Here is a 22,677-nt window from a genome sequence, read left to right on the forward strand (position 1 = left end):
TTGTGAAAGTCTGCAGGCGGAAGTGTTATTGTTTTTGCTGATGGAGTCACGCTGGTGAAGCTCTTCGCAGCCACTCTTTGATTAAGTCTTAGTGTTGAACAGTTAGATTATTCTTGTCATTGCCTACAAAGATATGGATAAAAGTTTGACACTAGCTTCTTTGTTTAGTATTGTATTTGTGCTGAAAGTAACGCAATAATGCAGCTTTGACAACTTCAATCGTTCCGTATACCTGAAAGCTGATTGGCTCAGTTACACGTCGGTTCAGCGTCTGACAAGTAAGTCTTTGTTTTATAGAGCTGCTGTTTTGTCAATAAAGGCGTAGAATTCCTTTTAATATCCACACACGCTGTGTTTGGGGGTTTATTTCTACCCAATTATAATAATGTAAAAAGTCAAATGAAGCCAAATAAAATTAAAAACGAGCGAATGAGTTTGTTAGCTTTCTGGCTAACTAGCTTCAGCTAACCTTCTAAGAAACGTACAGCCGTAAACCGTGGGTTATTCTAAAAGGATCTACTTTCGTTACACTTTCTGGGGTGGTGGAAATGAGCTATCTTCACCGCCGAGCGTTTGTAAGTTATATCTGTATACTTGTGCGTGCTTTGTATTATTGGTCATGTTAGCAAATAAAGCCACAGTGTTGTCTATTGTTTATCATCAACGAGTTAAACTAACGAGCCAAACTTTTAAGGTTTAAGGTAATGACAGATAGTTACGTTTTCATTCATTTGCAAAGTTTTCCCAGGTTGGCTAAAAATAGTGTAATTAGCAAGTTTACCTTTGGGTTGTGTATATGCATATCATTATTTTTTTGTATTTAACTCTCTGGTTATTATATTGTTTGGCTGTTGTGGTTTTCAGCAATAAATGGTGTGTATCCATAATCAATTGACTATGTCCGTTAGTGTTCACAATACTCTTCATTGCCTCTAATCTTTTTTTGATGACTGTGTTTGTGTGCCACAGGGAAACAGATTCTCAGCTCTTCACAGTGTGCACCAGTACATCTGCAAAGCAGCTCTGATATGACTGAAAGAAGCCTCTCTCTTCAGCTGGTCAAAAGGTACATTTTAATATCTAAAACATTAGCTTTTGTTTCTTTTTTTAACATCAACATAATTTCTCCCAACAAGGAAACCAAAAAAACTTGCTAGACCTCTTTATCAAGTAATGTTAAGCCTTTGTTAGCTGAAGCAAAAAAGTGACCAAGTGAACATACGTCAAACATGTACGTTTTCAGATAACTTAACTTATAATTACATTTTTGGGGGGAATATATACAACTTTTATAGTTTTCCTCTATATTATTTAAATTCAACGTTTTCTGCTTTTTATTCAGTAAGACTGAATTAAAGAAAACATAATAAATTATAGTTTTTACCCCTAAGTTCTGAATGTTGTGGAGTAAAGATTTGTTTGTTGCTTTATAAATTATTTGTGCAATTCTGAGATCAACCAAATTTTTAAACTGAATTCAATGATTGTTTTTATCACAACTCACAACAGCAATAATGACTTGTTAATAATTTAATAAAAAATTGATTTGATGGTCTTTTGAAGTTTTGGTGTAGCTCAGGTGGTAGAGCACCTGCTAATCAGAAGGTTGGTAGTTCAATCCTCGTCTCTCCAGTCTGCGTGCCAGATATCCTTGGGCAAGATGCATCCGTCAGTGAGTGCGTGTGAATGTTAGATAGGAAGCTTAGATAGAAACAGTATAGCATGCTTGTGTGAATGAGTGAATGAGGCATGTTTTGTAACACATTTTGAGTGCTCAGAGTAGAAAAGCGCCATATAAGAACCAGTCCATTCACCATCTATACTCCACCAGTCTGGATTTTAAGTCAAATGTGTTCAAGTGCAGACTTTGAGCTTTAAGTCAATGTTTTTTCAGAGTTTGGATTAACTGCTGAGAAATTTAGGGTGATGGAGGGGCTGGAGCCTGTCCTAGCTGCAGTACAGTAAGAAGCGGCTTACACCCTGTTTTTAGATGCTCAAAATTAACTGGACAGTTGCCTCCAAACAGTTTCATTGCCAGATGAGGCTTGTTTCCTTGCTATGTCATCGCAAATGATGCCTGAAGTTGGCTCATAGAGCTGATTTTGTATTTGTAGTTTTGCATTTTTGAATAGAAGTCTCAGACAGATGGCAGTGCATACAAGGTACACCATCACTAGGCTGGAAAAAACCCACAATAAACCAGAGAGAGATGGTAAGACATTTGGCAGTGGCCAGATTAACAATGTGGTACATTCTTAAAAACAATTAGTGCACTAGCCAGCTCTTCAACACTGAAAGACCACAGCAGACAACTAATGTGCCAGAGTTATTTCTGTAACAACATTGTTCACAATATTTCACCAAAAACACTCTACAGGTGCATCAGTGTCGACATCTATAATTTGGAGACCCCATCAATGTGCACTGTATCAATACACATCATCAGTGTTAATACAGAACAATTTGCAGACTACTGGTTACACTCAAGAACAAGAAGATCACATTAAACTTTGTCAGAATCAGCTGGAAAGAAGCTGTAGTTCTGAAAAAATAATTTTTAGACTCATAAAACAAAGATGAACTTTAACCAGAGCGATGGGGAAAGTATTGAGAAGCAGAAAAGCAGCATATTTTGTTTGTGCCGCTAATATCTTAAAAATGATGCGGCACAAACTAACATTTTTGCAGCACAAACGTAGCACAAACATTTGACACCACTTTTGTTGGATTTGAAGAAGGTGTGTGTGTGTGTGTGGGGGAGGGGGGGCAACTTCACTCACATACTTGAAAAATGGCAAAAAATCATAGTTTTCATGGTTGGATATTAACAGGGTTCCAAGTAGAGCTTCAGCATGCAACAAGAAGAAATGGGAGTGAGACCAAAAGAAATTTTGATCATGCAATTTATTGAAAACGACCCTTAAACTGACACAGGCTCTAAGGCCACTTCTATCATCAAGTTATGCGTTACTACTTTTTCAATTTTAGTATTGTCTTAGACCAGGGCTCGCAAAATCGCTAGCCCGACGTCCCGGGGCTAGCGATTTTTCCAGTCGGGCTACCAAAATCTAACTCAGCCCTGCCCGTCGGGCTATCATAGGAAAATATATGTCAGTGCTTTTGCATTCTTTCGCCAATGTAGCTGAGTAATTATGTCATTGGCATCGATGAGCCACTGTCAATGTGTGACATATTGAAATCGCGTTTGAATTTGCGCTTGCTTTTTGCTTTCATTTTCATTTTGCGATTGCGCGAACGGTGTGTAGAGAGCAGCAGCACTGATTGGTGAGTGACGATTAATTGCGCACCAATTCCTCTGACATCGTCTTATCACTCATTAGCTTACTATTCAAACATGACAAGTGAAATCTCCCGCAGCTTAAACATGTGAGAGGTTGAGTGCGCAAAGAATCGCTGATCATTATGTAAGTACGTGTGTAAAAGCAGCAGGATTTACGCTGGTATTTTAGTTCTGCAGAGCCAAATAAGACAGGTCAGGGTGAAGAAGGGGCAGCCAAAGAAAAGCCGATCACAAAACGGAAAAGATATGACAAATCGAGCCCGTTCTCACTCCCGAGGCGTAACATGGCGACGTTTTGTCACGTCCCGCGGCGTTCCTGAGGAACGCAAAAGGAGACTTTCGGCGTTCTTATGGTACGCGGCGGGTTATGGCTGAAATCCAGTGCAATGACGCTCCCGCGGTAATCAACGTTCCAGCCCTGTATTCCAGCCCTAAACCTAACCTTATCCCTAGCCCTAACCATAACCTTTTTCCTCACCTTAAACAGGACTTAAATGATGTTAAATAGCGTGTTTCTAAGCTATTTGAAGGAAAAGAGCGAACATGTGTAGATTGAGTCCATACGGTTCTCATATTTCCTAAATTTTCCGAGGTCGTCATTTAGGAATGTGGTGGGTAGCCGAAAACGTAATATGTTGACGATTTGTCACCTAGCCTGAAGACTATGAGGCAAAAAGAAAGCGCAGCTTTTTTGGTTTCATGGACAAAAGAATTTCTGTGGCTGGAATATGACGAGCTAAATAACATGATGTTCTGCCAGGTGTGTTGTGAGTTTCATTTGATTTCTGAGTCGACAAGCGCCTTTGTTACTGGGACCAGTCATTTTAAGAAAGACCCCATCAGAACCCATGAGAAATGCAAGAAATGCATTATTGCCCAGTCTGCAGTATCTTTCCCAGAACAAACACCAATTGCAAAAAAACATACTACAAATAAACCAAGCACAACAAAAACTCCTGAAAAAGCTGTTTAGAACAGCGTGCTATATTGCAAAGAGTGAACTACCATTGGCAGAATTTAGCAGTCTTTGCAAACTTCAAAAAGCAAACGGCCTCGATCTTGGTCCCACTTACTTCTTACCCGTGACTTCAGTGAAAATTTCAGATTCAGGATCTGACACAGACTGATTCATGTTCACAGTTCTTACAAGTTCATAGAAATTTCTGTTCAATTAGAACCAAGTATTTGAGTTGATGATTTTAATTTTTATACAGTTGTTGTGATTTGTATTTTAACAATTTTTTTTGATTAATTTTTGTTTCCGTTACAATATTATACTTTAATGTATAATATTGTAAAGGAAACCAAACGTAAAAAAAAATTCTTTTTTTATTCGGGCTACTTAAATTTATTTTGGGCTACCAAAAACTGAAGAATGCCTGCCCGAAGGGCTACCAGAGATTTTGAAATTTTGCGAGCCTTGGTCTTTTCAGATTAAAAGCCATGGCCGTAAGTCTGAACTTGTCATGCTTAATGTACCATCTGAATATATTTACTGATTTTTATTTATTTGTTTTAAACAGAGCTTAGGTACAGATGAAAATTACCATTCCGAAATGTGACAGGATGTTGAACCACCACTGCAGAAGGAACCCTGAGCTTCATGAAGAGCTGCAGATCCAGGCTGCAGTGGCAGCAGGGGATGTATACACTGTTAGGAGAATGCTGGAGCAAGGATACTCGCCAAAGATCCGCGATGCCAATGGCTGGACACTGCTTCACTTCTCGGCAGCCAAGGGAAAAGAGAGATGTGTTCGAGTTTTTCTGGAGCATGGAGGTCAGACCCCCAACTCCACCACCTGAAAATGTTTTTGCTGTTAATGCTACAGGTGTTACTAAAAAGTGGGCATTTATTCAGCTATGTTAGGTGAAATTTGAAAAGAAGTAACTTCTATAGCATTCAGATAAATATCCCTTAAACACTTAAAAATGTTTTAATGTGTCCTCAATATTCCAGGTAAGGAAATCCCAAAAGTTCATTCTTTTCATCTGGACTTATCGTTCTCAATGGGAGAAGTTTTTTCACTCACCCCATGACTTCTTCAGTGTCAGTTGACTGCAGGTTTCCCAGCTCCTTAAACATAAACAGAACATTTGCATAATTACTGACTCTAGCACCACTGATTATGCTCGTTACCTCCCACTGAAAATGTCCAGATGAACAGAATCCACGTTTTGGGATATTATTCATATGACTTAAGATTTATCCAGATACCATTTTGTCGCCCCAGAATATGATTATTATCGTGCATTTTCTGTTAGAATCAGAGAAACCATGGACGTACACTCTGGAGATGATGGGCTAGCGCATCCAAATCACATGACTGATTTAAGATAACATAGCAGCCGTGAGTCTCATACACAGAGTCAAGGTGTGCCCCAATTCAGGGCCTGCATCCTTCAAAAAACTACCTGGTCTGCATAGGCCAGGTGCTTTAAAGGCCAGAAGTGCAAGGCTGTTAAATGGGTTGGGTTGCCTAGCAACCATGCTTTTTCAAATGTTAGAAGTTGGCTGGGCAGTGCATATTTTGTAATGGGTGATAGGTCATATATAGAACTTAAAAAATAAAACAATTGGAAAAAACATGGCAGAAAATGGTGAAAAAGAAACCACACTAATAACATAATTAGAAAAATGTCCAACAAAACGTCAGTTTTCTGCACAACTCGATTGCACACGCTCACTCTCTCAACCTTTGCATTCCTGGGGCTGCTGTGATGCAGTGCTTCGGATTAATGTAATGAGTCTTAATATCCCTGAAAAGCGCAGAGTTGCTGCTTTCAAGAGCGGTTGCCATTTTTTTAGATTGCCCAAATCATTCAAGAGTTGCAGTAGTTTAAAGAAACGTTGCAAAAACTTGTCACCGGTGTAGCTCTAACCTGTTAGGGTTAAAGCTTTCTAGTTGTCCTTTACAAAGAGAGAACAGCCTTTATATTCTCTCCTGTTCTCCTCTCCATCTCTCATCTGGCACCGGCGAGCTCTTCTTCCTCTTACACTGCTGAATTTGTCCTGGTGCATCATCAGGGGTGGAGAGAACAATCTCACCAGTTCTCCCTCAAAGACATCACACATGATCTGCAGCAGTTGGTTCCTCACTCTGTCCTAACTCGTGCAGAAAATGGACTGTTATAATTGGTCAGAATTAGCCTGTGAAAATAAATCTTACCTTTTTATAAAGAAGGAAAACATTTATTTTCTCCATTTAATTATATATTTTTAAATTAATTAAAAATAAAACCTTAAACATGCCAGCTTCTAGCTTTGCTTGACATTGTGCAGAACAAACGTGATGATGCAAACTCATCAGTATGTTTTATTTTATAAACTGATTTCTTCTGAGCAACACAAATGTTAACAGGGAGGATTTTGCTGAAGCACACCATTCATTAGTCGTAATTTGTCGTCTTTAACAGGCTCAATATTTTTCTTGCTTGTTTGTTCAGGGATTCTCCAAAATGTCTGTTGATCACCATTAATGACAGTCTGGTATAATAAGTAGCTTTGTTAGGAATTGTGCTGCATGACTGTTTGACTGAATATTCATTAAGATGTGGCAATATCCAAATTGGCCAACAGGGGTCACTGTGGAGATGGGTTTGATATTGTTTCAAAACCAGTACAATTCCAGCACAAATGTTTCAAATGTTTCAGTGTTTTACGAAGCTTCACTTTGCCCATAACTAAACATTTAAATTGCTACATAAATAAGTTAGGTAAAACCCTGTTGTTACTTTTAAAAGTTGACTGTTTGGCCGTCTGCCATTATATTTGAAAGATTTCCCATTGCCACCACCGCGCTATGACAGAAGCAGCTTTTTGGGCAGTGAGGTATTGGTTCAGCTACTAGTTAGCTAACATACACTAATGTAAACCTATTAAACCCTGTAATGTCACGTTCTGTACTGATACAAGATGGTACTAAACATGTTCTAAAAACTTTAACTTTGAACACTTATTTTCTAAATCCAACTTCACAGACTGTTAAATCTGTCAGTTTTTGAGAGCAGGGCTTTAGTGTAAATTAAGCTTTTATACATGCCGTGTTTCACGTCCACTTAAAGTATAATAGTCTAGCAGGAATGCACCGTAAATACGAATTGATAAAAAGTTCTTTCTAGCAGATTATTCTTAGACTATACTATCTTATCATAAATCATATAATATGAAATGTCTGCTGCATTTAACTCGTCTTTTCTTGTCACTCGTCTGTACAGCTGACCCCACAGTGAAGGACTTTATCGGTGGCTTCACCGCACTTCACTATGCAGCTATGCATGGCAGAGCGCGCATTGCCCGACTGATGCTGGAGTCAGAGTTTCGAAGTGACATCATAAATGCAAAAAGTAACGATGGCTGGACGCCGCTGCATGTGGCTGCCCACTATGGTCGAGACTCATTCGTGCGGCTCCTGCTCGAGTTCAAGGCCGAGGTAGACCCTCTGAGCGACAAAGGAACCACGCCACTACAGCTCGCTATAATCCGCGAGCGCTCCAGCTGTGTACGGATCCTCCTTGACCACAGCGCCAACATTGACATTCAAAATGGCTTCCTGCTACGCTATGCTGTCATCAAAGGCAATCACTCATACTGCCGCATGTTCCTGCAGAGGGGAGCGGACACTAATCTTGGACGCCTTGAAGATGGCCAAACTCCCTTACATTTGTCAGCTCTAAGGGATGACGTGTTGTGTGCCCAGATGCTCTACACCTATGGAGCAGATACCAATACTAGGAATTACGAGGGCCAGACTCCGGTGGCCGTGTCTGTTAGCATGTCAGGGATTAGCCGGCCTTGTCTGGATTTCCTGCAGAAGGTCACAAGTGAGTAACACACTCTTTGTCATATAAGTCCTGTGGCATTGTGAAGAATATGCGAATGTTGTGTTTGTTGCATAAAGGAGGAAAGAGTAAATATTCTTAACTATGAAGGAAAATTAGGGGTGAAGGAAAGAAAATTGCTACAACATAGTATTGCAATATTCTGTTTTATTTTGTGCAACAAATGTAGATATAGCATTCAGTATCAATATTTGGGATACCAAAATATTTCTTTATATCATTAAATAAATTAATAAACAAACAATGGGTTATCTCATGCACCACCATCCTGAAGTTAGCTATGCAAACTTAGACTACCAGTCAAAAGTTTTAGAACACCCCAATTTTTCCAGTTATTGCAATTCAACTCATTCAGGTCCAATGAACAGCTTACAATGGTACAAAAGTAAGTAAGTGGTGAACTGCCAGAGTTTTGGGTTGTTTGTTTGTTTGTTTTTAAAGGAAAAAAAAGGTTGAAAACCTACTCGACAGCAAAACATGTCAGCATGTTTTACAGGACTTAGATATGCAGATTTTGTTACTTTTTTCTGAAGGCCCAAAATGACCATAGTACTGTAGTGAAAATGGCTCATCAGTGTTGTGTATACATTAATCAACTGGCTCATGGCACGTGCATTTAATCTCTGATTTATCTCCTTTTTATGGCTCTAGTCTTGATCATTTTGGGCTCTGGGATTGTGTGTTTGGGGTCCGTGTATTTCAGCAACTTTTTACAGTCTCTGCTTTTCCCTTTTTACATACGTACAAGGGGGTGGGGGGTTACAGGAAAGGAGACACAAATTGTACTTGAATAATTTTAAGTAACAAATAAGTGATATTCAGAACAGTTTCATTAATTTTAAGTGGGTAGTGCATAATTTTATGGTAATTTTTCAGGGAAACCAACAATGTTTCCCCATCAGCTGATGTGATCAGTGCCATTTTATGCAATAAAATTTTTTTCTTCCCAAGCGTATCCAGACAATTTACAACATAACAGCACGCTACATGCACATCATACCACAAACATAGCTAAGTTTCTTACCGAAGCATGATCAGGAATCAGTAATTGTCAAGTCTGGACCACGTTTTTTTATTTAGAGCTGTTTTGTAGCATCGATTCAACAAGGTTCCCAAAACATTCCTCAGTCATTTTTTCACCATACTGACACAATAGCATTACACAGTTTCTGCAGACTTGTCATCTGCAAATCCATGATGTAATTCTCCTGTTCCACCACACCACAGAGGATGTGGTGAAAGAACCAATTTGAGGTTATTTAATATTTAAAAACATCCAACACTAGGGCTGTTTGATATAACGATATATATCGGATGACGATATAAAAACGTCTATCGTTTCATTTCACGCTATCGTTTGTTTCGTGGTGTCGCAAAATAAACTGTTTACAGTAATATTTTTTCATGTTTTGATGTCACTGTAGTGGTTATATTAATTTCTTAAAGTTCTCTCTTTCTCTTATATTTAATATAACCACACTACGGACGGATAAGCGCCTGTTTTTATGCGTTGTCGTTAGCAACAGCAACAGTAACACTATTGCGTGTCCGCTTGTTTATTTTCCACATAAACCTTTCACAATAAAGCTCAAGATCCTGTTGAGACTTTTCAAAATAAACTGAATCACGTGAAAGAGCAGATTATTTACAGATGAGAGGTAAAAAAGACGCCAGGTGCTAAAAAATAAACCTCAGACTCAAACGTTAGAACAGGCTTTTCCCCGCAGCACGCCGTGTAATAAATACTCACAAAGAAAACGGCGCCGTTACAACTTATGTCTAAAAATGTATCGTTTCATGCATCGTTAAAACACTCGACTCCAGCTACACGACGCCCAGCTGGAAACACTTCCCGCAAGTCGAGCTGCCCGAGATTCACAGAATTTACAGAAAATGTTACATTTTTGTGATTTATATCGTTATTGGACGATAGATGTCTTATATCGAGATATGAGATTTTGGTCATATCGCACAGCCCTATCACGTTATACATTTGAAAATTTACGACAACGATATAACTGACGATATAACTGACACGAGACAAAATACTTTACACACTCCACAACTTTATTAGTGCAAAAACAAAACAAAACCCATCAAAGTATTTTCACTTAAACAAGCAGCTGTTTTTATGTGCATTCAAGTTTGGTCATATCGCACAGCCCTATCCAACACCAACAAGCTATTTTCACACCGAGAACTGCTAGCTTCTCTTTTTTAGGCCATTCTCTGTAAACCTGAGAGATGGTTGTGTGGCAGATTCCAGCATATCTGAAAAACCATGCCATATTCAGAGTTATTTGAATGACCTTTCTTCCCTATTCTAACCCTTTGTTTGAATCTCAGTCAGCTGTTTTGACCGTGTGTGTGATGGGTATTTTTTTTTTTTTGCAGAGGGCAGTGATTTCCAGAAAAAGAAAATCTGATAATATTATTAATATTATGTTATGTGCACCTTCACCCTGATTGATTATCTAACTTTCCTCTCAATTTCATTGTTTCACATTTTATGTTTGGAGTGCAGTAGGATACAAACACTGCTGTGAGATAAAGTAGAATTAAAACTTGAAGTGTTGCACTAATGGGGGCATGTGAGCACTGTCACTGTATTGATTATTAAACAACGAGACATCTACTCTTGCTAATCATTTTGCTCAGAGTTTGCTCTGTTTTTGTTCTGTTACTGGGCGTCAACGAGCTCCTTCATGTGTAGTCATTGTTTCTCTTCTTCTTTCAGGACAACCTCGGACTCTACAAGATTTGTGTCGAATAAAAATCCGTCACTGTATTGGCCTTCAAAGCTTGAAATTCTTGGAGGATCTACCACTTGCAAAGGTTATGAAAGACTATTTAAAACACAAGTTTGACAGTGTGTGAAGCAATAACACAAGAATAGGAGAGATGACAAATCTCTTAAGAGACTATGCAATCATCCTCATCTGAAAGGAAAGGTACAGAAACCAGTTGTGAACTTGTTCACAGGGCATTTTCTTCACCTAGTTCTCAGTGCATTAAAACATTATTCAACCTTTTTACAATAAGAAAAGTTGCCCAAGAATGGAAATGGATCCACCTCAAGTTTGTTTTTTCATTTAGTTTTTTGTGGTTTTGTAGAAAAGAGAAACCTCATTTGACTGCAGAAAACATTCTTCCTGCACTTAGGATTTTTACTCTTTATTTTCTTTCTGTAAATGTGCATGATGATATTCTCCATGGGTATACTCAAAGTGTATTGATTGTCATTTTGTTTATCATTAAACCTTGTTTAAAACAAAGTGCTTCAATGATCATGATTATGATTTCAAAATTAGAATAATGATTTCAAAAATGTTATGAATGCTAATTATAATTGTTAAAAAAGCAAACAACAAATTCTCCAGTGCGCTCCCTGATTTGTTTTACTGCACAACACCTGAGCCTGAATCCAAAAGGCACTGCATTTCCATTTCTGAATCACTACTTACAACAGGCATGTCTCAGCTGTATTCCTCACATCGATGGCTCTTTGAGAGAGTCCTTCTGCTTTGGAAGGAAAGGAGTAAGAAAAAATATGGAGCTTTAGGTGGCCAGGAAATATGATTGTGTTATATCTAACAGCACAGTGTCAGCAGCCACCTGTAGAATACTACTATATGTCATACAAACACAAAAACAAGTTGTGAATTATTCCAAACAATTAAACAAACTTTCATACCAGCTAGTTTTTGGTTTGCTTGTCCAACCAGATTTAAAATAAATTGAAAGGTTTCAAGCTTCTACTGGATGCTGTGACAAAAGCAGCAAGAATATCTTTTTAAAATGGCATTACATTTAGTACAACAATAGACTATGCAGACATATTTTGACTTTATTACGACACAACAATATACCCAGTATATAGAGTTTTGCAACCGAGGTTAACGCTGGAAACTCTGTCACTTAAAAGTGGGCTCTCCGTTTCTGTGCCATATGTAGTTATTGAGCGTGGAGTGGGAAGCGCTGTGTTGAAAGTCCGCGTTGAAGCTTGTTTCAAATGTGATATTCATATTACTGGTTTAATCATTCTGTTCTAGTGACAACATCCTGTCATTCCAGGATAAGTCACAATAACTGTTAATCTGTTAACAGTTATTGTGACTTATGGACACAGAGCTCTGAACAGCCAGCCTCTTTTGCCATCTGTGTGCAAGGTGTCAATTGCCGTCTTTTGGACAGGATGTCAAGTGCCGTCTTGACATCCTGTCAGGTCTGGTAGAACCAGGTTACATTAAGATATTTGATGAATTGGCAGCGTAACCACCTTTGAGTTCTCTGCTGTTGTCATGTCTTTGTGTTGTCTGTATTTTATTCAGCAAATACAAATATCCTGCCCCACTCATTGCACACGAGCACTGAGAAAGGATGATCTCTGTGCTACATCGGGAAAAGTAAACATGCACAGACCAGTGTCTCAGTCATGGTGTCAATTAGAAGCAGGATTTATAAGACAAATGCTGTCTTTGTGATAAAACTCACAAGAGACCTACAAAGTCATAATCTGTTACTGTGACAGTTGTGTTTGTTACGTATTGACACCAATATGTAAAATTTAAATTGCCTAACTTAAAAAGAGCCGTGAGGCTGCTTATTTAAGCATGAGGTCAATCTTTCACGTGTTAATGGGGAAAAGTTTTCAGGTGTGCAAAAGCAATTCATGGAAGCAAGAATACTAAAGTCCTGAATTAGTAACATGGATATACAATCACTAGAAGCTAAGATCAGTGTAAATATGTGACATGGACAAGAGATATTTTTTGGAGAATTTATTTAAACAATGATCTCTAAATGTATTTAAAGTCTGGAAAGTATTGTGATCTGTTTGTTGTGACTCATGTTTCTTTTTGTTCAAATACATGAAACATTTGGAATCAGTGTGTTTGATTTGTATTGCAGACATGCTTTCTTAAAATTAAAAACCTTGCAGTTAACTGTTTTGGGAGAGATACTGTGAATCTTTTTTTTACTTATTACAAAATAAAATGCAGGATTTGGCGTTGAAACAGTGCAGCTAAGATGTTTCCTTTGTCTTGCATGGTGGAATTGTCTGTTTCCCAAAATGTTACATTTACAAATCAAGTCATCTGCAATGACGTCAGTATTATTTTCATATTTAAATTTTGCATGTTTGTCTTTTAGGGAAAATGCTGATTTTGCAACACCAGCTTTCTACAGGGGCTGGTCGTAAAATTAGAATATCATCAAAAAGTTGATTTATTTCACCAATTCCATTCAAAAAGTGAAAGTTGTATAATGTATACATTTGGTCCACACAGGCTGACATATTTCAAGTAGGGATGCAACAATACCAATTTTTTCAAACCGATACGATACCAATACTTGGATCTGAGTACTTGCCGATACAGAGTACAAATCCGATACTTCTACCACACACACACACACACAAATGCAATGAATTGGAAGACAGGTTTTATTTTATTCTCTGCCGATAAAAAATAATATCTTAATAAAAATGACCACAAAAAAATTTCAAGTGAAAAATAAGCACTTCTGTTAAATTATTGCAGAGTCTCCACATTGTAATTTAACAGAATATCACTCAACTATTGGCACTGTCTCTAGGGGATGTCCCCCTAGTGGCCAATCTAAAAAACTACAACAAAAACGACAAGCCACCCTCTGATTTATGAAATAAGTTGGTATCGGTTCATGGTATCGGTTAACTTTTACGAGTATGAGTACACACACATTTTACAGTATCGGCCCCGATACCCGATACCAGTATCGGTATCGGTGCATCCCTAATTTCAAGTGTTTATTTCTTTGTATTTTGATGATTATAACTGACAACTAATGAACACCCCAAATTCAGTATCTCAGAAAATTAGAACATTGTGAAAAGGTTCAATATTGAATCAGCTAATTAACTCAAAACACTTGCAAAAGTCTTTAAATTGTCTCTCAGTCTAGTTCTATAGCCTACACAATCATGGAGAAGACTGCTGACCTGACAGTAGTCCAAAAGACGGCAATTGACACCTTGCACACAGATGGCAAGACACAAAAGGTCGTTGCAAAAGAGGCTGGCTGTTCACAGAGCTCGGTGTCCAAGCACATTAATAGAGAGGTGAAGGGAAAGAAAAGATGTGGTAGAAAAAAGTGTACAAGCAATAGGGATAACAGCACCCTGGAGAGGATTGTGAAAAAAACCCATTCAAAAATGTGGGGGAGATTCACAAAGAGTGGGCAGCAGCTGGGTCAGTGCTTCAAGAACCACTACCCACAGACGTATGAAGACATGGTTTCAACTGTCCCATTCCTCGTGTCAAGCCACTCTTGAACAACAGACAGCGTCAAAGCGTTTCACCTGGGCTGAAGACAAAAAGGACGGGACTGCTGCTGAGCGGTCCAAAGTCATGTTCTCTGATGAAAATCAGAGTCCCAGATTCTGGAGGAAGAGATGAGAGGCACAGAATCCACATTGCTTCCATAGTTTCCAGGCTGTGATGGTTTGGGGTGCCATGTCATCTGCTGGTGTTGCTCCACTGTGTTTTCTGAGGTCCAAGGTCAACACAGCCATATACCAGGAAGTGTTAGAGCACATCATGCTTCCTGCTGCTGATCAACTTCATGGAGATGCAGATTTTATTTTCCAACAGGACTTGGCACCTGCACACAGTGCAGCTACCAGTATCTGATTTAGGGACCATGGTATCCCTATTCTTAATTAGCCAGCACACTCGCCTGACCTTAACCCCACAGAAAATCTGTGGCGTTATTGTAAAGAGGAAGATGCGATATGCAAGACCCAACAATGCAGAAGAGCTTAAGGCCACTATCAGAGCAACCGGGGCTCTCATGACAACTGAGCAGTGCCACAGACTGATCAGATCCATGCCACGCTGCATTGCTGCAGTAATTAAGGAGCCCAACTAAGTACTGAGTGCTGTACATGCTCATACTTTTCATGTTCATACTTGACAGTTGGCCAGGATGTATTGGTCTTAAATAATATTCTAATTTTCTGAGATACTGAATTTGGGGTTTTCATTAGTTGTCAGTTATAATCATCAATGTGAAGAAATAAACACTTGAAATGTGTCAGTCTGTGTGGACTGAACGTATACATTATACAACTTTCACTTTTTGAATGGAATTGGTGAAATAAATTAACTTTTTGATGATATTCTAATTTTATGACCAGCACCTGTATTTTAAATGGATAGCTTTACCTGAATTTAAGTGGTATTTTACCAACAGGCATTCAGTGGCTTCCACAGTAAAATACATTTTTTATGCACAACTTGAAAGATATTGTGCATGCAATGGGTTGCAAAGTCTCTCTTTGAAGACTCAGTAAGTGCATTTCCTTTCTCAGACATTTGCATAACTGACAGTTTTAAGAATTTTAACCTTATATTGATCATGTTATTGACTGATCACACTTTTCTGCCTTTGTTGCTGCACAACTACATTTGCAGTGGATTGAAAAGGTATCCAGAGTTATTCCTTTTTAATAACACCCTTTACAGTTTCTCATTGAATTAAAAGACAGCATCATGCTACAGAGGTATCTCTGAGTTGCAGATAAAAACAGCAGGAAAGTCAAAACAAGACACATTTCTAGAGAGACGTGACCTGAGCCTGACATGATCATTGAATACATAAATCACTGATATAGGCAGAAATCATAGGGTAACCTTCCTACATCATCATTAGATTATCTTGCCCAAAATAAACAAACATACCCTGTGAGGATAACTTCAGTTAGTTTGGTTTGTATTGTGCCTACAAGAGTGTATTTTGGTGCACATTGGTAGACAAAATAAAATAACTTTATTGTCATTGCACAGTCATACCTAGTACAATAGTACAACAAAATTAGAAAGTCTATGCGCAACCTCAGATGTCTGAATCTCCTGCCAGACCCGGTGTCCTGGGTGTGTGCAAGGATGTTGTGTGCCCTCTGGAGACAGCAGTTTTCCTTCCTGATGTCATCAAGTGGTGAGTACATTAGAAATTCTACAAAAGTCCTATATTACCTAAATTAAGAGGCTTATGCTGTTTTTATTTATGCATTTGGCAAAACGTGTTGTAATATGATGGCCAAAAAAATAGCAATTTTTTTTTCAATTTTGCTTGATCAATGCCCAACAGACACTTTATTAGTTAAGTCTTTCTAGTAATGGGTTTGACCCTTTTTTTTTTTAAAGGCCCCCTGACCTTGGTGGATCCCAGAGAGCAGGGGTGTCTACTGGAGTCAGCAGGGGAACTGGCCCCAGGGGGCTACTTGCCCCTCTCTTTCTTCCCTCCCCATCCCCACCACAATGTAGGGCCTTGGGGTGCAGGTGTGTCACTAGGATGCATTCCCCTTCTGTCCTCTTCTGGCCGCCTGTGCCTCAATTTTATTCCACAACCTAGACATCCACATTACTCACACTCTCATAACACACACATTTAGGGCTTTGGAGTTGACGTCACGCTGCAGTGCATTGTAGGATCGCGGCGCCATGTCAGAAGGCCACGAATCAAAACAAACACACACAAACACAAACACACACACAAACACACACACACACACACACACACAAACACACACACACACAAACACACACACGGAAACACACAAACACACACAAACACACAAACACAAACACACAAACACACAAACACACAAACACACAAACACACACAAACACACACACAAACACAAACACACAAACACACACACACACAAACACACACACGGAAACACACAAACACACACAAACACACACACACAAACACACAAACACAAACACACACACAAACACACAAACACACACACACACAAACACAAACACACAAACACACACACACACACACAAACACACACAAACAAACACACAAACACACACAAACAAACACACAAACACACAAACACACACACACAAACACACAAACACACAAACACAAACACACACACACAAACACAAACACACAAACACACAAACACACACACACACACACACACAAACACAAACACACACACACAAACACAAACACACAAACACACAAACACAAACACACACACACAAACACAAACACACAAACACACACACACACACACACACAAACACACACACACAAACAAACACACACACACACACACACACACAAACACACACACACACAAACACACAAACACACACACACACAAACACACAAACACACACAAACAAACACACAAACACACACACACAAACACACAAACACACACACACAAACACACACACGGACACACACAAACACACACAAACACACATAGTGGGAGACAAAAAAGCAGTGAGCAAAAATGGGATTTACGAAAAATAATTTTAAAATAAAATGTAAAGTAATTAATCATACACGGTAATTTGTTATCATTTTATAAACAAGTTGTTGCCCATATTTATTTTTTTATTCTACATGCATTTAATTGGATGAGAGCTTCTTTCCGTTGCCCCCCCACCCCCACCCCCCCTCTGTCACACACACACACAGAACAAAAAACAAGAAAAAGAAAAAAACTGTTGTTGATTCTTTGAGTAGCACCGTTCAGCACAGTTTGATCCCACTGAATCAGTTTGGCTGAGTGAATAAAAGCAGTAAAACATGACAGGACCGTCCGAGGTCTTTGTGTTCGCCACAAAGATATCTCCAAAGAACTTTTCTCTATGTGGCTGCTTTCAGGTGACGCTCACACGTCATACATTCGCTCATACAATCCCTGGGTAACCAGCCAATTTGACTGAGTAAAAAATATGTAAGAACCAGTGAGAGGAAGGCTAACAACTAAGTGTATCTCATTAGTTAAACAAAGCAACAACTAGGCAAAGAAAAAAAATCCTTCTTCCCTGATGACCTTTCAGTCCACTCAGTCAGATCATAGGATGTATAAAACAAGTTCATTGGTTTTCACATCGGCACAGAAACGAGCAGAAGTCTGTTAATGTGAAGCTTTGCTTGCACAGAGTGTGTGTGTCCCATCCCCTCCTGCCACTCACAGGAGTTACTATAGCAACCGGGCCCAACAGCTGAGTACAAGAACAGCTGATGACTCTCTGCTTAAAACGCAGCAGTTTTCTGTTCAAACCCCAAACATCCTGATGTCTTCGGACAACTGATCCGGCAGTAGCATAGGCACACGTAAAATTTCTTCAGAAATTTTCGCTTTCTAGTTTAGAAATTATTCTTGTTCTTTTGGACTTTTTTAAAAATTATTTCAGTTCATTTTAAAAAACATTCCGTTAACATTAATAAAAAAAATATGCACTATTAGGGAATTAATTATTCTGAGAGCGCCGCATTAGCCTCCATTATTTTTTCACAGAATCTATATTTAAAATAAACTTTCATATTTTGTCCTTTGTTTCAATTGCCTTGGCACAGGTGCACAGTTAAGTTGGAAAACGTGACAATCTCCCCCCCCCCCCCCCAAAACACTTTAGTACTGGCGACTTCTCCAGATCCAGAGTTAAAATGGGTGCATGAATTAATAACAACGACAGATAACGTTTTTCATACTATTTATTTATTTATTTGATGGTGAAAAACAAATAAATAGCCAAAAAACAAAAGCGTGCAGGTCATATTGATCCGAACTGGCTGCTCTCTCCGTGTAAGCACAGCCTCTGACGGTCTCCATCACACACTGCTATGCCTGCAACCCCAATTCTGGATGACCGCCGACAGGACTCTCCTGAAGAATACGACAGCAAGCCTCTGTGTCCCTCCGTACAGCAGGGCAACCAGTCCGTCAGTCTGGTCGTAGCAGAGATGCAAGTGAAAGGAGCGCAGCTGCAGGACACACAGCTGAGCGGCTCGTTCACCGTTTCCATCCATTACAGCTTCAAACCCGGGAGAAGGAGAACAAATAACAGATGAGTCGAAGATCAAATTAAAACTTTCATCAACAATGAATGCTGGTAAGATCATAGCAATCCAGAAGTATGAAGAAACTGAGGCCCGACGAGTAACGTGGCTCTAGTCCGAGCTCAATGATCCATTATCTGTGTGGAACTAACAACACTGAAAATGACCTCCAACTTCCAAGAAAACATCCAAGGCTTGTATGAGCGAAGCTTTACATGTGAGAGTAGCTAGTAGAAACTAGGTGTAGTAAGATTTTAGTTTTAAACATTAAATAAAGTTTGACATTAAAATGCGGTCTTTAATGCAACTGAGCTGATTTTTTTTCAATTTAAATTTTGATTTTAAATTTGGATAAATCCGCAATCATGAACAAGTTGTGTTTAAAATACAAACACTGCTTTCAAGTGTTTGTATTTTAAACCCAGACTTTGTAAATCTTACCTTTATTAACAAGGCTGAAGGTAGAGCGGTCACCTCTTCTGTCACAAAGAGAGATCTCTTCTGCCGCTACATTTTAGAGATCTCTCTTTAAGTAGCTTCTGTCTCACGACAAACATCATCCCTCCTGTTTATGTTTCAGTTCAAGTTTTTAGACAAGTTTTATGACAAACCACATCCTGCCACACACCTCATTCATGCATTGTCAATACTTGACTGAGCTGACTGAACCGCAGTTGGTGTTAGAAACATCAACCGCAGGAGTTCCTGTCAGACACACGTGCAAAAGAGCATCTCTGAACACACACCACGTCAAACCTTCATGCACAAACTACACCTTTCTTGGCTGCTACCTCAAAGCACATTGCGTGTCCTGTCGCTCTTGCGTGCTGTACAATAACATTCAGTATTCAATATTTAGTATTTACTGTTATTTACACTTACTGCGATGGTGTTGTGTTTATTATGTTGCTCTCCTTTTGCTTGTTTACTCTTTTTTATCTCTTAACCAGTGATCCAGGGGATTTTTTTTTGTTAAGTGCCCTTTCTTACTGTCCCTCTTCCCCTTTGTTTTTCTTTCCTTCCTTCTCTTTCTTTCTTTCTTTCTTTCTCCCTTTTCTATCCCCCAGTCATGTCTGTCCCGACTAACAACTGAAAATAAAATAGAACAAATAAATAATAACAACAAGGTCAATCAAATGGACCAACACAGCAAGGCCGTGATGATCCACTTGGTAAAGTAAATCCATTGGGCATCTTTCTTGGCCTTCAGACAATAATTCTGATGGCTAACGAACCAAATGGGACAGGCAAAAAAATAAATAAATAAATAATGGACTATCATTTTCGGGATCACAGGCAGCCCAGAGACGATGGCTCCCAGGCTTCCCCGCACTACATAACCCCAAATTCTAGTGGTGTATCCCCCAGAAGACTTTCGGGAATGAAGAGGATGATGAACAGCTGATGCAACTCGCCCAAGCATATGTCTCTCCATTAGAGAAAATAATTGCCACCAGTAAATGTTTATAATGGGGCAAGAAGGTACACTTTATTGAAGCATGTATACTGAAGCCAAAAGATAATGGCCAGCAATAAAGGTGGGGATATAGGCAGACAATTTAAAGATTTCCTGCCAAGACTGCTTGTCAAACCTCCTTTTCAGTCTAGCATTATATACAAGCCAGTATTGACTCTCAAGTGGAAATGATTATTTTTTTCTTTTCTTTTTTTACCAGAATTTGGAGGCTCAACTCAACATTCCCCTGGTTGGGGGAGCAACCCTCCACACCAGCTTATTAATCGACCAAAGACCCAGCCAGAGTTTTAATTCATTTGAAAACTTGATACTTATCCTTCTACCCCTTAGCTGGAACACTCTCCTATCTAAATGGTAAAGGACTAGTTCTTGTATAGTGCTTTTCTACTCTAACTGACAACTAAAAGCTTTTTACACAAGTTGCCTAATTCACACAAGCACTTTTTCAATGCTTTGTGTCTAACATTCATATTCCACACGCTCCATCAGAGATCAACTTGGAGTTAGTGTCTTGCTCAAGGATATTTGGCATGTAGACCAGAGCAGACTGGGATCGAACCACCAACAGGTTTGTAGGCAGTTGTAACTTGCTTAGGGGAATATGAGGGAGGAATGCCAAATAAAGAGGAGCAGAAAGGGCTCCAACGTAACAATATGCCTCTCTTTCCAGTAAAGATGAGGATTATGGAGCTCAAACCAAGGTTAATCTAACAGGATTGCTAGGAGAATGAAACACAAGAATTACAAATTCTCCCTCATCTCTATTCACCATTACAGTGATCTCAAAACTGGCAATGGCTTAATTTTTTTTTCAACATGAAAAAGATCAAAAACACATAGCCAGACCAAAAAAACTATATTGGGGTGGCTCAGGTGGTAGAGCAGATCAGCTCCTGACTCTAAGGTTGGTGGTTCGATCCTCGGCTTCCCGAGTCTGCATGCTAAGTATCCTTGGGAAAGATGCTAACCCCAAGTTGTGAATGTGTGTGATTGCTTAGATAGAAGGAAGTGCTTGTATGAGTGGGTGTGAATGAGGCATGTTGTATACAGCGCTTTGAGTACTCTATAAGAATCAGTCCATTTACCATTCAGTCCATATTGACATTCAAATACACACACATAGTGGAACGATGTGCTATATGTCACATCGTTTCCAAAGCCAGGAACTCAACATAGAGGTTGAGACAATAAATGCACTGCAGGACCATCTTGAAATTTTGGTTGTTCTCGTACTTTAAACCTATCCAATTTCCTTGTACACTTGTGTTTTTATACTTGTGTACTTTTCCAGATTGACCAACAGCAGTTTGACGAAATAATAGATCTGATAGAGAGCTGGAGAATGGAGGAGAAGCGGTGGGTGAGAAGAGCCCCTTCATTCAACCTACCCTCTTCTCTGGGGTCAAATACCACTTGTGCATTGCCAAGGAAGAGGTTAAGCATTTGTCTCACTGCATAAGCAATGAACACTACGAAGACATGAAGGAGATAGTATGTGTGGATTTAACCCAAGGCCCTGCTGTCTTGGCTAATTACAGACTAACCTTCCTTTTGATGTCAAAAACTATTGGAATAGTATTTGTAAAACAGCTAACTTATGTGCAGAGAAATGGTTTATTTGAAGAGTTTCAGTCAGGTTTTGGAGCACATAGGCACATACAGAAGTAGCTTTAGGCTACGTTCACACTGCAGGCGAAAGCGCATCAAATCCGATTTTTTGGACCCTATGCGACTCATATCCGATCATGGTGTGACAGTGTGAAAGGCACAAATCTGATACATATCTGATGTTTCAGAAAGCGACTGCTGTTTGATGGTCATGTCGCATTAAATCCGTCTTTTACGTCACTGACACAAGACAGACGCCAATTATCAGCGCAGGAGAAGACATCGCGAACGCTTCCTGGACATCCAGTGAAACTGCTGGGACGACAACGTTGGAGAAACGTGAACATTTTATTTGTTCTGTATAATCTGCAGATTCTGACAGAAATCTGCAGCTATCCTTTGAAGCAGCGCTCCTCTAAAACAGCAATAAGGATCATTATTAGGTTATTTACATTATTATGTAAATAACAAAATAACTTAAAGCAAAAATTGGGAAACGTGAAGTCCGAAGTCTTTATATTAAGGGCCATCAGTCAAACAATACTGTTGCTCTGGGTCTAAACAGAGCGCGTTGTGTGTGACG

At 39.2% G+C, this 22,677-nt stretch overlaps 1 protein-coding gene across 1 annotated transcript; it reads left to right on the forward strand.

The window, feature by feature from the left end:
• The first annotated feature begins 22 nt into the window (after positions 1-22).
• On the forward strand, positions 23-17,300 carry asb7 (ankyrin repeat and SOCS box containing 7). Its single transcript, XM_085165508.1, has 6 exons — positions 23-278; positions 970-1,066; positions 4,825-5,078; positions 7,517-8,122; positions 10,878-12,239; positions 12,344-17,300. The coding sequence occupies exons 3-5, from the start codon at positions 4,838-4,840 to the stop codon at positions 11,015-11,017; spliced, it is 987 nt and encodes a 328-aa protein (XP_085021634.1). The 5' UTR covers positions 23-278; positions 970-1,066; positions 4,825-4,837; the 3' UTR covers positions 11,018-12,239; positions 12,344-17,300.
• Positions 17,301-22,677: the final 5,377 nt, after the last annotated feature.

Source organism: Neolamprologus multifasciatus, chromosome 1 (assembly GCF_963576455.1).
Source record: "Neolamprologus multifasciatus chromosome 1, fNeoMul1.2, whole genome shotgun sequence".
Classification (NCBI taxonomy): Eukaryota; Metazoa; Chordata; class Actinopteri; order Cichliformes; family Cichlidae; genus Neolamprologus; species Neolamprologus multifasciatus.

Bases quoted from the DNA above. Each gene is read 5' to 3' on its own strand.
- asb7 (XM_085165508.1), top strand. From the start codon at position 4,838: ATGAAAATTACCATTCCGAAATGTGACAGGATGTTGAACCACCACTGC. The intron at 5,079-7,516 runs GTCAGACCCCCA...TCGTCTGTACAG, and splicing joins AGTTTTTCTGGAGCATGGAG to CTGACCCCACAGTGAAGGAC. The intron at 8,123-10,877 runs GTGAGTAACACA...TTCTTCTTTCAG, and splicing joins TTTCCTGCAGAAGGTCACAA to GACAACCTCGGACTCTACAA.